Genomic DNA, 14385 nt, shown 5'->3' with positions numbered 1-14385 from the left:
TTTGGCATATGCACGTACACACACACAGAAATAGACACGGGAAGAGTTGACTAATGACTCTGTAATTAGCTTCCCTCATTAAAACCCGGAACAGAGGAAATGCTATGGTAATGGAGGAAACACCAGAGGCAGGATAACAACTAAAAAAAGCGTGCGGTAAATAAATTGATATCAATCAAGAAATAAAGCCCCATTAGGAGATAAAGATCAAGGGCCTAATTTAGCCCAGGGTTTTAGGCATCCACTAAAGTTTTAATGAATGTATGATTCTAAGTAGAATTTTTCTGCACTTTTCATCAATGTACAAACCTCCAAAATGTCATATAACATAGGTTTTCACAAACTGAAGTAAGACTGAAACTGAAAAAAAAACCTCATCATCAATAAAGTTGTCATCTTCCCACTGATCAGACATGCACTCAGGTGTTTTGCCACACCACAGGGAGAAAGCAGCCATGCCCCCCCTCACCGGCACCCCCGCGGTGCGTATAGACAAACCACACAGGCGTAGGTATCACAGCATAGCCACTTGCCTTGCCTCTTTGTGTTTGAATGAATCACCGCGTGTCTGTGTGTTAACCCCTCTGTGGCTCACACAACAAAACAACGCAGTCAAAAGCAAAATGCTGACATGAGTCCCGGCGTGCCTGCCCCCCAGCCCCGGACACCCGCGGTGTATATATACCCCCATACACACTGTCCAGGCAGACCCGTCAGTGGAACCCTGCGACACACAGCTCAACAGTTTGGGTAGGTCAAGCTACTTAAACTGCACAGCAACATAGCGGGTTTTTCCAAGTCAGTTGTAGAAATGGGCCTTTGATACAACAAAACATCATATATTCATTAATCTAAGCGAAGGTGGAGTTTGCGTGATTGCAAACGGAGGAATTGTTTCAAGAAATAAAACAAATGAAGGGGAAGTTACACGATAAAGGAACTAGCGCAGCCAAGCCCTGTAGATGTAGAAGCCATGAAGGGTGACGGCTCGCTCAGTGAAGAAGAAATCAAGTCCGATTACGATGCGGTTCTTTTTTTTTTATGGCTATACTTTCATGTCCCTACAGGTGATACTGAAAAAAAGGACAACATGGCTTTGACAACTCCCACACCAATGGGTCCCTGGAAGGTGAGATAATGGTCGTGTTTCCACACGTGTGTTTCTTTAGGAGTAGTTTAAAAGTCAGTGGCGGTCCCCTGAGCTCCCGTTTGATTCTCCCGTGTTGTGCAGATCACCGTGTACGATCAGGAGTACTTCCAGGGAAAGCGCATGGAGTTCACCGCCAGCTGCCAGAACATCATGGAGTGCGGGATGGACAACATCCGCTCCCTGAAGGTGGAGTGCGGCGCGTACGTATCCCGATGGAGAATGAACGGACGGCAAAGCTTTTATTTAGATTGAGTCGGCGCTTACAGATACTTTATTCTTGTTCGTGTTCTCAGCTGGGTGGGCTATGAGCACTCCAGCTTCTGTGGCCAGCAGTTCGTCCTGGAGAAGGGAGACTATCCTCGCTTTGAGGCCTACAGCGGCAGCAACTCTTACCGCACTGAGAGGATGATCTCCTTCAGGCCCATCTGCTCCGCTGTGAGCTCCGAATAGAAACCGGCCTCACAGCCTGCAGCCATCCAGACTTGTGTAAGGTTGTGTTGAATCCTCATTTCTTTTCCTCTCACAGAACCATAAGGAAGCTCGTATGACTATCTTCGAGCTCGAGAACATGATGGGCCGTCAGTTTGAGCTGTCCGATGACTACCCATCTCTGCAGGCCATGGGCTGGCTGAACAATGAGGTTGGATCCATGCTCATCCAGAGCGGAGCGTAAGTCCCTTTTCTCTCACCACGACAGTGTTTCAAACCACTAACACAAAGTGTTGGAGCCGATTCTCAAAAATATCTCAAGTAGTTTTCAAAAACAAAATGATTATTTTTCTAATTGCACTCCGTAATTTGTTACTTCAACATTAATAATACCCATGACTGTTTACAGTACTGTTTACAATCATATGCAATTGGTAATATTCATTTAGCGATGTTTTGTCATTGCAGCTTTGTTTGCTACCAGTACCCTGGTTACCGTGGCCACCAGTACATTCTGGAGTCCGACGTCCGTGGAGGAGAGTTCAAGTGTTATCGTGAGTTTGGCTCTCATGCCCAGACTCCACAGATCCAGTCCATCAGGAGGATCCAGCACTGAGAGGGGAGCGTTTCCTTCACACCTCTTCATCTCCCAGTCCTTCCCTTCTCCCTCCTCTTGCACTACCATCCCTGCACCTCCTCCCCCATCCACCCCCACCCCCACCCCACGCCCCTCCCCGGATTCTCTGGTTTGGCAAGTCAAAGCAGGATCTTGGGCTGGACTTCAGGTGCTTACTGTCGGTCACAGCACTTTTGTATTTTTAAAGAAACACCAAAAAAAGGAAAGATGTAAGAAAGACAGAATTTAGGAGCGACAGAATTGAAAGAAAAAGCTGATCAGTGTGAAAGAGAGGCCCCATCTGCCGAAATGGGTCGCAAGAATGGTGAAAACACCTCAAAGGTTTTGCTCTTTTTAACCTCCGCCATCCATGGCGCCATCATCATCGTCATTGTCTTCTACATCAACTCAATCACGAGTCTAGCTGTTACTGTGATATCCATGACTGCCTGTGTTCAAGACGATGAATAAAGAGAATGAGCAAAGAAAATGGAGAGAATCACGGTTCGAGTGACAAGTTCCTCAATCACATCTGTCTCTTGTGCTTCTCTTCCAACATCATCCCTCATTTGATTTCCCTTTAAATCATGATTTAGATCTAGCAAACATACATCTAGGATATGACGGGCTGTCGGAAAATGTGAATAAAATAAGTCAAAAGTATATTTTCCATTTCCCTTGAAAGTTTGACCACAAAAAAATATGCTGCTGTATTGAATTATACCCTAGTAGAAACATTAGATTTCTGTATTAAGCTGATAAAACATATCACGCTGCCTGATTGTGCACAATAAGATGTGCACGTACACTAACAGCATTCACCTCCAAGCTTTTTCCTTGCACTGAATACAAACCAGGAGAGAAGAATCACCTAAATAGCAAGAACAGTATGAAAATGGTGGACTTACAGGTTTGACAATTAAATTTGTTTATACACTCATAAACACAGAAATGCACGTTTGTCAATTCAATTAGCATAAATTATCCCCCGCAAGCTGCTCGATGCGCTTGTGAATAAGTGCCACTAGAGGTCGCTGCTCGTCGGTAAACTCTCAGGTCTTCCGGTTGACGGCAGATGGTGACGTCTGCAAAGATGGCATCCAGCAGCAACTATTGGGAAGGTAATTTCTTCAAGAACTATTTTTACAAAAAAAGTAACTTATGTCGGCATGTACCACGTTTCAGTGTTACTCACCATTCCAAGCGAACCGTGTCTAACGCTTGTTGCTTTATTTCCGCTCGAAAGAGATATCTTAAACTAAGTTCATGCTAACCTGTTAGCATAAAAGTCATATTCTGATAGACGCCACAAATCACGCCAATAAAGTGCAGCTATGAAGATGGCGAGGATGACAAGTCAAACGGCCGAAGACTGTGTAGTGGTTATACATTTTAGATCCCTAAAAATTGACCTGGAGTCAGCTTCTGAAACTGTAAAGGCTAATATTTAGTCTTTCTGAAAGGAACCTCAACTAAGAGAGGGCAGCAGATTTAACCCATTCCGTCAATCTCAGTTCCAACAGGGTGGACACAAAGATATTTCCTATCTTTGAGGGAAAAGCAAGGTTTATTTATCTACAGAGCCAGCACACAATGTGATACTTGACAGATGACTAACCACCTGTTAAAAAGCCGGTGCACTTATACATATTTAGATTTCTGACCGTGATAAAATGTTACAGGGCTATTATGACAACCACTTTTCAAGCCAGTTGTTTCTGAAAACTTCAAAATGTTCTTCTTTACTGTTTCATCCGGCAGATTTACGTAAACAGGCCAGGCAGGTGGGGAATGAGCTGGACATCAAGCTGGTTTCCTTCAGTAAACTCTGTACCAGTTACAGCAGCAACAAGGACCAGCAGACCAGGTCGGAGGGACAGTCCTCACCATATGATATATTTTTATTTGTATATATATTTGTATTTCATCTAAATCACTGAATGGAATGCAAGGCCAGAGATTGTGAAAGACAGCAACACGATTCTTAAACATTTCTTCGCCATCTACCACCATTGTTACTATTTACTCAAACTCATGAAACTTACGTTGCAAAATTTAAAGAACTTTGTTTGAAAGTAAGAATATTATGTGAATAATTTTGCTTGATTACTTGTTTTTTTTTATGGTATTTTCACAAGCATTTGATTGTTGCATATTCACTGCTATTTTTAGATTAAGTGAACCTTTTCTCTCATCATGTCAGGTCGGACTCAATCGGCTCATTTCATGACAATAGACTTGCCCTCATGACTACTGAGCTTGAGCAACTCTTGGCTGAAGTAAGTAAATCACTATAATCGAATACAATGAAAACTTAAGATTGGAAGATAAAAACATTTCAAGGGCCGAATTTACTGTAGATTTAAATGTGAATGAGCAGTATGTGGATGTACCATATCCATAAAACTTTTAAAGTTCAGCCACTTCCAGAAATAAGAAAATGATTTGTTTTGATGTTAGTTTTCTCTCTTTGATTGACAGCTGTCAGCACTCAATGAAAAAATGGCTGAATACACAAACATGCCAGGATCTTCTTCACATAACTCAGGGCTGGTGCACACTTTACAGAGACACAGAGATATCTTACAGGTAAAAACACTGAGCTCTCCTTTCTTATCACTTACTCACCTTGATCATCTGTCAAAACTGATTATTTTCAATATTTTATACAATAAATATTATAAAGAGTGGTTTTTAATTATTGATTTGCATATTCACCTGGGCTACGGAAGGACTACACCCATGAGTACCATAAAACAAAAAGTAACTTCTACAGCCTGCGACAGCGAGAGGACCTGCTGGGATCCATTCATAGAGACATTGAGTAAGCACCCTCATGCCATTCTGCAAATAACTTGGTCTATTGTGATCAAATCAGTGTGAGTTTTCTCTGTTTTACTCATTTTGGACATGTCGCCTATTAGAATTAGTGATGACAGCATCTTTTGTGTCAGTATCAATGGTGTCTAGGTTAAGTTATAAAAAAATGAAAATCACTTCAAAATCAACCTTAGGAACAGTAAATTGTTGTGGGTATCAACTGAGAAATTTCACTAATTATTGAGTTGCATCCCAATGGTTAATGTTTCACAGGATCAACTGAGGTTCAAAGGTATGCAGGATGAATGTGTGCACTTGTTGTATGAATGATCATTTTTGAGGAGAATGAGGGTTTTTGAGTTGGTGAAATATTTGACATTTTTGTTCAAAAATTTCTACCATAACGATAAAAATCAAAAGAAATGAAAATGATATGTATTCCTTCATAATTACATCCATTCGTGATATTTATAATGCCGTCATAAACCAGTAGGAGGCAGACATGTTCACTTTGTTGGAAAAACCCCTCCATGATTGTGTCCATTCCTTTTATGAAGTTAATCTCCTAATAAAAGGCACCTATTACTTGCCAATCTCTCTCTCTCTCTCGCTCTCCCTTCACTCTCTCTTCACTCTCCCTCCCTTTTCCTCTCTCTCACTCTGTGTCTCTGTCTGCCTCCCTCTGTGTCTCTGGGGATGTCTTTCCTAAGTGCCTCCTACAGTAAATCAAACCGCAAGGCTTTCATTCATCCGAAGCGGAGAAGAGTGGTTACATCTGGCCCGCCTGATGCACAGAGCAGTCTTATCATTGGATGGGAGGGAGAGAGAAGCACTGAGAGATTGAGTTCCTTTTGATCTGATTCTGACTGATTACAAATACAACAGCAGTCGGTGAATATTTATCATGGGCATATAGATGGATGGGGGTTACAGGTGAAGAAAGAGGAGCTTCAGATGATGAACTGATTAGTACTCCAAATAGGGATGAGATAGTGTAAATATTAGACAGAGGACAGTGTGTGTGGGTTAAGCAGCTCTAATCACTTAAAAGCCTCAAAGCAGGAAGTAGGTATTCAGCATTCAGTCATCGGTTCATCTGAGAGAGGTTAAACCTCCACTCAGGCCAGAGAAAAAGCCAGGGAGAAGCCTGTTTTTGGTAGAAACTTCAATTTGGAAGCTGTTTGGACACAAAGTGGTCAAAGTGGCTGCAAATCACGGATGGCGATCAGCTGTTTTCATCATTCATACAAATTACTATTTCCTTCTTTTTCACTCAACATGACAGGAAATGGTTAAAATGACTGTTTTCTGAATGGAATTTGGTTCCTAACAGTCTACCTCTGTGCAGAAAACAAATCAGTGAGTTAATTAAGGTAACTAGGGGCTCTTCACAAAAAGAAGTCTGATTGTCCCTTTTTTCATTTTCAGTATATAGACGAACAGAATACCTGTAGTCTTGTTAAGCAACTGCTGTTTCCATAAATCAAACATCACTTAGAATATTTTGTGCGTGTGTTGGTCTTACTTCATATTAAACAAAATGGATCGAGAGTTTTCAGTCCTCATGATTTATCCCTAAGTCCTAAAATCAGTAAGAGCATTGTATATTCTCAGGTAACTTCACATCCTTAAAAATGAACCTTTTGTTTTTGACGCATCCCAGAGCCAGTGTTCAGCCCAGCATCCAATAATGCATTGCATCTGTTTTATTGCGCAGGAGCTACAAAAACTCCTCAGGGACGAGCAGCAAGCGGTCCGATCTCTTCCTGAAGGAACATGAGCATCTGATAAAGTAAGCACCCCTTCATATTATCCACAAATCTGTTATTTACGGTATCGTATCACTGCCACGCCAGGAAAGAAAACCTAGGTCAGAATTAAACAAGAACATTAGTAAAAATCCTTTGCGTTATTGTGCACTAAATCTCATCTTATATTGGAAAGTATTAATACAAGCAATAATGGTAAAATGTTGACACTACAAGTTGATACTGATCTTTCATCTTCTTCTCTCATGATAGCAATGTGGCCTTTGGCAACAAAACTCGAACATGAGAATATTAACAGCTGACATATAGGAAGAGATGGGGTGATAATTGTATCATCGTGACAAGAATTAAGGTGAATCACGTCTGAACAGCAATGCGTTCATCACGTGGGCGAGGCCAGCCATGCTAACTCAGTCATCCACTCAAAACAGGAAACAATAACGAAAAGATGTTCAGCTGACTTGGTGATTTGCTGCCATCCATAAAACCAGACAGAGTATTTCTTTCCCTCATGTTCACACTCCTGGACTATTTTAACACCCTTTTCTCATCCGTTAGCCGAGCAGCCACTCAAGAGATCTCAGGTTAGATGTCCTCGTATCCAATCATAGTCTTGTCTCTCCCGCAAATATAAGGCTGCTTAAACTTCTGGGTCTCTTCTGGGTTTACTGTTAAATTGCAAGACTGAGTTTATCTTATTTACTAAATGAAGGCGGTTGAATCTGATGCCATATTATTCCGCGGAGTGCTATATAAATCAACGCCTGTATTGTAACCAGTGTACATAAAGGCGGGTCAGCACAACTTGAATTTCCTGAAAATCCTGGAGGGTTGTCCCACAAGAGGCCAACCACCTGCTAATAATCAGACGCCACGGTTTTGAGCATCTTTTTGAGAAGTAGGTTGACAATCAGTGGGGAGGAAATCCGTATATGTATGCATCACCCATGAGATTAATGTCCAGCGGGGCTGATTTATATCACAAGCGGTTCGCGTGAAACCAATCTGTAAAGTCATTCTACGATGAGCATGACACTGGCGATACCTGGGCAGGGGTCTAGATACAGCCCGCCCTCGATACAAAGTCTCGGGTTACAAACAGAGCGCGGTCCGAGGCTGTGGCGACAGGAGATGAGAGCTCGCACCTGCTGCTTTGTTGATATTTCTCCCATGCATGAAAAGAACCCTCAGGGAGGGGCGAATTAGCCTAAACTAATACAGGATCAATTAGGATCTAAGTCGATGTTTGTCTCCTTTTAAACAAAAGGATTTAAAATAATGAATGTGACTTAATGCCCAGCCCTCCTCAATTCTTGATCCCACAAGACTCTGCGGGAGGCACTGAGCATCACATGTTAACTGATACTCCCACAGGTGGGGTTGTTTTGATTAGGTGCAGGCTGATACGCGGGGAAAAATGAATTTGATGATGTTTGCAAAACCTCTATCTGACATGGATAGATTTCATTATATCAGCTTTAACATTGAAAATCGCCTGAGAGATTGAGTAATTAAATTCTGTTTTTATTCAAATGCTTGTGAAGGTTTCGTTGTACAGTATCAGTACAGTCATCATTTCAATACAATGTCTTTAATAGAAAGCTTTCTTTTATTAATTCTTTATTGTTTTTTGCTCATTTTCTATTGACTTTTAGAAGATGTAATCATTTGCACTTGTCTTGAAGATTTTCTAGCAGTGTCGTCAATGTTTTGGGAGGGTTATTTCTTTTTTTGATTGTAGTTCATGATGCCAATTTACTCACGGCTTCGTCCCGATGGAAATAACAGAATTTTTTCTTTTGTTTATATATTGTCAACAGATATGAAATAATCAAAGGGAAAAAAACACATTGATAAACATCAAAGAATTTGAAATGGATCTTAACATCCCCGAGCCCTGGCTGCGAGCATTTTGAGTGAAATGTAAACCAAATATGCAGCATCACCTACAAACACCGCTGGCAAATGAATGGCAAGAACTCAGAGGAGAGGCGAGCAGTGAATAGAGAGATATCTGAGGGAGTGGACGGACTGATGGAGGAAGTATAAAGCGCGGTATTGATTTTTGGTCTCCAGTGGAGTCAACCAGGATGCACGCTGCCGCCCTCATTATTCTGCTCAGCCCCGCACTGCTCTGTCCGTCACTCCCCTCGGCAGCTAATGGCATCCGATGTAAATGTGCAACAACAACAAAAAAAAAACAACAGCCTGGGATGCAGCACTGATGTCCAGCACCGCCAGATTTGTGCAGTTGAAACATGTGTTTACGATGTACTTACTGTGTATGATGTGATAGGGATTTGACCAATCACAGTCTGACTTTCTCAAAAATGTGTCTTGTTAAGCAGCAGTTTTATGGCTAAATTGCTGTGTCAAGTCTCATTTTGAAAAGTACTGTATTTCAATTAAAAGGGAGTTAACTTCATTTGGGGAAGGCGGTGGATCTATACTAACCTCCTCATGTGCCTCACCTCCACAGCTCTGACAGACTCATCGACAGCGCAATCAGGTAAGTACCCAGCACCGCTCTGTCGTTTAGAGCTCACCACCTTACCTCTCTGTTTTGGGCTCACCGCCGAAACATCCTTGCAAAGTTCATGTGCAACTGTGAGAGACAGCCACACCCCCGCTACCCTCCCCAAGGACTAATCCCGATTGTTCCTCTCCGTCTAGTATCGCCATGGCTACCAAAGACAGCATCACATTTCAGCGTGGGACACTGAAGTCTATCCAAACTCGGGTCACAACTCTGGCCAGTATCCTTTTTTCTTTCATATGACTTCTCGTAGGGGCTGCACAATGGCATGTTGGTTCACGCTTCTGCCTCATAAGCACAAAGCATCCTGCCCCTCACAGTCCCAAAACATGAAGGAGGTTCATTGGAATACATTTGACAGATTGCCCAGATGTATGAGTGAGAGGGTGAAGGTTGTTTGTCTCTATATGTGGCCCTGCGTTAGCCTGGTGACTGGTCCGGGCTGCACCATCCCCGCGACCCTGACTGCAGGATAAGCGGTAGATGATCGATGGATGGATGGATGGCTGAATGACTTCTTGTATTTATTGTTTTTCTTTAAATAGTTCCCCCCCTGCTCGTCACCTGATGTCACTGACTAGGTCTGAATGAATTTAATTCTGTGTTTTTGCTTCAGCTGCACATGAACTGACCAAAACACATGTAAAATATGGCCTCGCCTTCAGTACACAGGTGTGACGCTCTGAGCGCACCGCCATTAGTCTCTATCTCTTCTTTTTTTATTTTCCACTCCCACTGACGTAATCTCCCTGCTGCTTTATACCTCCTATTGACCGCCGCGAAGGGAAAACCCTCCTTAGATCTTATTTTCCTTCATCATGCTCTCCCACCCCTCAGATCGTTTCCCCACCATCAACAGTCTCATCCAGAAAATCAATTTGCGCAAGAGGCGGGACACTTTAATCCTCGGCGGGCTGATTGGCATCTGTACGTTCCTCCTCCTGCTGTACTTGTCCACTGATGCACCGGTCATCTGACTGACCCAAAAACAATAAGTCTCCATTTGAGCTGGACAGGGTACAACAGGGTAAAAAAAAAGGAAGAGGCAACTACCACATGAAATCTTAACTCTGGGAGTTTATTGTTTTGCAAATTATACTAGGGCGGTGCAGTGATTAGCACTCCCATCTCAAAGCAAGAATGCCCTTGCTGGATCCTGACAGGGGTCCTTTCTTTCATGTTCTCCCCATGTCTGCTTGGGTTTCCTCCTGGACCCCTGCCACCCCCCAATGTCCAATGTCATTGAGGAGGTTCATTGGAGACTAAATTGGCCAGACGTGTGAATGAGGGAGAGAATAATTGTATGTCTCTATCTGACTTGTAGATAAGCGAGTGAAAGGTTGTACATCTCTATGTGGCCCAATGACAGCTGGAATGGGCTCCAGCACCCCCACAAACCTGAGTGCAAGATGAGCAGTAGAGATAATGAATGAATGAGTTCTGAATAAGGCAGACTATTTGATTTACAAAACTTTTTAAAAATCCAAACTCCCAAACTACAGAAAATTAGTGAATGCTAATTTACATCTAGGGATTTTTTCATTGCAATTCATGTCTTTGTTTTGATTCTGTCTCTTCGTGACTGTTGCATTGTATGGTATGGTATGTTTGTTTTCTTTCTCACCGGTGCCTCACACTTTCTATGATACGGGCATCGTCTTAATAAAATGAAGGCGATAAGATCACTTGCCACTTGGTCATGCTCATTCATGTTTATTTCAGACATGCAAAACTATGGCACAATAAACCAATCGTACAGTATAAATATAGAAACATTAACATCAGAGTGCATACAGGGGCTGCAGCCCCATTCATTTCTTGCAGTATATGTAAACAGTGGAGTTTATAGATCCTAGCAGTCCACTCTGGACGGGAATCTGGTCAGTTTATCACAGTAGCACGCAAAATATATCACGACGGGCCGGCACCAGATCAAGCCTGGTCCTGGACTACAATGGAATCTGTCTGATGACTTTCGTGAATCGAGTCCAGGACCAGCCTTGCTGTGGGTCTTGGAAGACATCCCTTAGGTTTTGAAAGAGCTTTTTTTGCAATGAATGTAATGGGGATTAAAACTTGACGGTATTCAGTGTTTGATGTCATCTCTTTTTTTTTTAATTCCCAGAAGTCCCATGTTGATAAATCAGAAAGCAGATGGAATCCATAGTTTTTGCAGATCTGAAGAGAAAGAGGGCAGGCAGTGGCGGCGTCTCGGCTCGAGAGTGATGAGTTTTCTGATTTCAAAGTTGAATTTTCTTTTTTTAACATCCGATTTGAAATCTTTCCTTTTGATCGGATGAGCAAAATTAAGACAGATGCTGGAGGAGAACTACTATTTAAGAGTATAGTTACACCACAGGATTGCATGGCCCTGGATTTCTTTACTTTGTTCCTGAGTTTGTGGAATTCTTGGGCCAGGTGGACGCAAAAACGAAAGAAAAGAGAAACATTTTGAAAGATCTTCACTCTTTTACCTGTAGCAGAAAAAAGCGGTAGGTCGTGTGATAAGTCTTGTTTTTTCTTTTTTTTTTTTTTTCTTTAATAAAACGTTGTGCTTTTTCCATCTTCAGGACGAATCACCCTCTCTTCTTCTGTGCAAAATTCGAGATCAGGTGGAAACTGTCGCTCCTTCCTCGACGCGCCTTTCATTTCCGGATCTCTGACACGGAGAAAAGAGGGCGTTCACAACTTTAGTGTGTGTGCATGTGTGTGTTTGTATGTGTGTGTGTGTGAGGGGGTGGGGGTGGTGTACCTATTGTAAACACGATGAAGATGATGACCGCCACACCCAGGAGCATCGCCAGGCAGCTGAGCAGCATCGACAGACGCCCGTACTTCCGGGCTCTGTCTACGTCTCCCGAGTGAAGGACGGATCTCGACTGACGGAGGGGGAAAAAAAGACGCGCATCGTCAGTTTCTCACAACAAAAAAAAACACCTGTAGTACTCCCAGCTGAGGCAAGTCGCACAAACACACACATACACCCAGAAAAAAATGGGGCGATGAGACGCACGGCACTCACCACACTTGCGTACCACAGGGCGCAGATGTTGAGCGGGACGGCGGGACAGAAGCAGGACAGAACGGCGAGCCACAGGTAGCTCTGCGGGGGGGAGGAGGAGGCGGGCTGCGGGCCCGGGCTGAGTCGGGACGAGGGCGTGGGTGGGGTCGCCAGATGCCCCACGGAGCCCGACTTGAGCGGCGATCTGTGTCCGTCCTGGTCCGCGTCCAGGGAGCGGACGCTCCCCTTGATGTTGAGGGAGAACGAGTCGGACGGCTTGATGTTGCTCTGGCCCGTGGGTTCGCTGGTCACGGCGCGCAGCAGCTTCTCCGTGTCCTGGAAGTCCGTGGGGTTGGAGGCTTCCCTCTCGCCGAGGGCGCTTTTCTCGAAGGCGGCGTCGGTATTGATGGCCATCACTGGTGCGTGAAAGCAAACCTCCCGAGTGTTGTTGTCTGCGCTTCCCGGTGGATGGAGATGCTGAAGAGACTCCCTTCAGATGTTCTCCATCGGGAGGGTCATCCAGAAGGAACTCTCGTCAAATTTCGGGGAAAGTCCTTCACGGCAACTTAATTAAGCAACTCCATTAACATTTCTTCGTGCGGAGCGAGATGTTATTGATGTCTGAGTCTCTATCCCGCTGACTTGTGAACGTCCGGACGCACGCTTTCGCCTATCCCCCCCCTTCCCTTCCCTTCATTTCCCCTCCACCCTCCTCTATTATGTAGTGAGGTATTACCGCATCCTTTCAACTCCACGGCGCATCCCCAGCGTCGAAGGCCTACTTATGCACCCTGCGAGGCGTGTGACAATGCAAAAAAAAAAAAAAAACACATTTAAACCTCTTTCGGAGTGAACAGTCGCGGTGCGTAAAAGCTTTCCTTTTACGCACGCCGAGCGCGTCGGCTGGATCAGCATGTAGGACGGCAGGCAATGCATGGGGAAGATGGATCCACGACATGAACCCTCTAAAATATGCCCCGCTGACTCAGGCCAACCTGGAAAAAACTAAAAAAAAACAAAACAAAACACTTTGCTTTGTCCTGCGTGGCTAAAGTTAAAGTTGATCCGAGGATCCACGCAAAGAATGTTAACCTTTCTGGATGTTTTTTGAAAACCAAATTGAAAATGTGCCTGTCAGACATCTATGACCAACTAGTGTTTGTCCAAATACCAACGGAGATCAGTCAGTGTATGAAAATCGCTTGTAGTTTTCAGTTTAAGGCCACTATACGCTGCACTCTGTTAATGCAGAGGAATATCACTCCAGTATATTAATGTAATTGTCATAATGTTCTGAATGTTTGATAGGTACCCTTCTGCCCAATCTCGCTGTATCTAAGAGTTGGACATTGTTCTGTGAATCATGCTCAAGATACACTGTATACATTAGAGCTTTTTAGCCTATAAACTGCAGCTTTTTCCTGCAAGCGAGGGGTTCTAACTTAATTCGTGAGTACAACAGCTGTCATGTACTAGTGAAATACACACAAATTTCTGCTGAGATCCATTTTGCTTGATATTTTGGGCCTTTAAGATGATAAAGGTTGATAAGAGTTTGCTGCTTGGCCCAAAAATGAGTTCTAAGTCTCATTAAGACTGGCAGAAAAAAAAACTAGTAGGCCTGCTGTGTTTGTTTGTTATGTTCAAGTTTCTCAGGCTTTATTCCTCAAAAATTGAACCAAAACCATTTTAACCATTTTTGTGTGATGGGATATGTTGCACGTGGGCACACCTCCTCAACCTGGGCCTCCAATGAACATCCGGATTTTGTGAAGGACTGGTGGTGTGGAACCCCATTCACATCATGTAACACAGAGTGAATGTTACATGAGGATAGAAGAAGTAGAGGAAGATGGAGAAGAGAATTGTAGAGACTCCTAATCCACGGGGGAAGCGGTTCCTCCCATGGGAATCAAGAATCCAGATTGGTTAATCCTGTCATAAAGCCCCGCGGGTTTTCCAACGTTGGTTTACGTGTTTTTCTGCCATCTAGCGGAGACACCGAGCAACATCGCCCAAACCCCAAAGGTCGTTGACCCTAGTGCGTCTGTACTTCCCGTCTTG

General features: G+C 43.5%; 3 protein-coding genes across 3 annotated transcripts; 2 read left to right on the top strand and 1 right to left on the bottom strand.

The window, feature by feature from the left end:
* Window positions 1–667: 667 nt before the first annotated feature.
* Window positions 668–2724, top strand: LOC147216830 (beta-crystallin A1-like). Its single transcript, XM_086176768.1, has 6 exons — window positions 668–750; window positions 1068–1129; window positions 1232–1350; window positions 1444–1585; window positions 1677–1819; window positions 2048–2724. Exons 2-6 carry the CDS (start codon window positions 1091–1093, stop codon window positions 2193–2195), a joined length of 591 nt encoding a protein of 196 aa, XP_086032894.1. The 5' UTR covers window positions 668–750; window positions 1068–1090; the 3' UTR covers window positions 2196–2724.
* Window positions 2725–3256: 532 nt separating this feature from the next.
* On the top strand, window positions 3257–11008 carry LOC147216829 (Golgi SNAP receptor complex member 1-like). Its single transcript, XM_086176767.1, has 9 exons — window positions 3257–3316; window positions 3957–4062; window positions 4399–4474; window positions 4677–4784; window positions 4928–5019; window positions 6733–6807; window positions 9264–9293; window positions 9458–9540; window positions 10158–11008. Exons 1-9 carry the CDS (start codon window positions 3271–3273, stop codon window positions 10295–10297), a joined length of 756 nt encoding a protein of 251 aa, XP_086032893.1. The 5' UTR covers window positions 3257–3270; the 3' UTR covers window positions 10298–11008.
* Window positions 11009–11143: 135 nt separating this feature from the next.
* Window positions 11144–13343, bottom strand: LOC147216828 (trafficking regulator of GLUT4 1-like). The gene is made up of 3 exons (XM_086176769.1): window positions 12343–13343; window positions 12073–12199; window positions 11144–11979 (listed from the first exon to the last, which is right to left on the bottom strand). Exons 1-3 carry the CDS (start codon window positions 12733–12735, stop codon window positions 11966–11968), a joined length of 534 nt encoding a protein of 177 aa, XP_086032895.1. The 5' UTR covers window positions 12736–13343; the 3' UTR covers window positions 11144–11965.
* Window positions 13344–14385: the final 1042 nt, after the last annotated feature.

The sequence above is a fragment of the Fistularia commersonii genome, chromosome 29, assembly GCF_037954325.1.
Source record: "Fistularia commersonii isolate RoL2024-O1a breed Wild chromosome 29, RoL_Fcom_v1.0, whole genome shotgun sequence".
In the NCBI taxonomy this organism is placed as follows: domain Eukaryota; kingdom Metazoa; phylum Chordata; class Actinopteri; order Syngnathiformes; family Fistulariidae; genus Fistularia; species Fistularia commersonii.
This window is presented reverse-complemented; position numbering and strand designations above follow the sequence as displayed.

Excerpts from the sequence above, each read along its gene's own strand:
- LOC147216830 (XM_086176768.1), top strand. The coding sequence starts at position 1,091 with ATGGCTTTGACAACTCCCACACCAATGGGTCCCTGGAAG. Across the intron at positions 1,586-1,676 it reads TCAGGCCCATCTGCTCCGCT|AACCATAAGGAAGCTCGTAT; the intron begins GTGAGCTCCGAA and ends TTCCTCTCACAG. Across the intron at positions 1,820-2,047 it reads ATGCTCATCCAGAGCGGAGC|CTTTGTTTGCTACCAGTACC; the intron begins GTAAGTCCCTTT and ends TTGTCATTGCAG.
- LOC147216828 (XM_086176769.1), bottom strand. The coding sequence starts at position 12,735 with ATGGCCATCAATACCGACGCCGCCTTCGAGAAAAGCGCCCTCGGCGAG. Across the intron at positions 12,200-12,342 it reads CCCTGTGGTACGCAAGTGTG|TCGAGATCCGTCCTTCACTC; the intron begins GTGAGTGCCGTG and ends CCCCTCCGTCAG.
- LOC147216829 (XM_086176767.1), top strand. The coding sequence starts at position 3,271 with ATGGTGACGTCTGCAAAGATGGCATCCAGCAGCAACTATTGGGAAG. Across the intron at positions 4,063-4,398 it reads AACAAGGACCAGCAGACCAG|GTCGGACTCAATCGGCTCAT; the intron begins GTCGGAGGGACA and ends TCATCATGTCAG. Across the intron at positions 9,294-9,457 it reads CTCATCGACAGCGCAATCAG|TATCGCCATGGCTACCAAAG; the intron begins GTAAGTACCCAG and ends CTCTCCGTCTAG.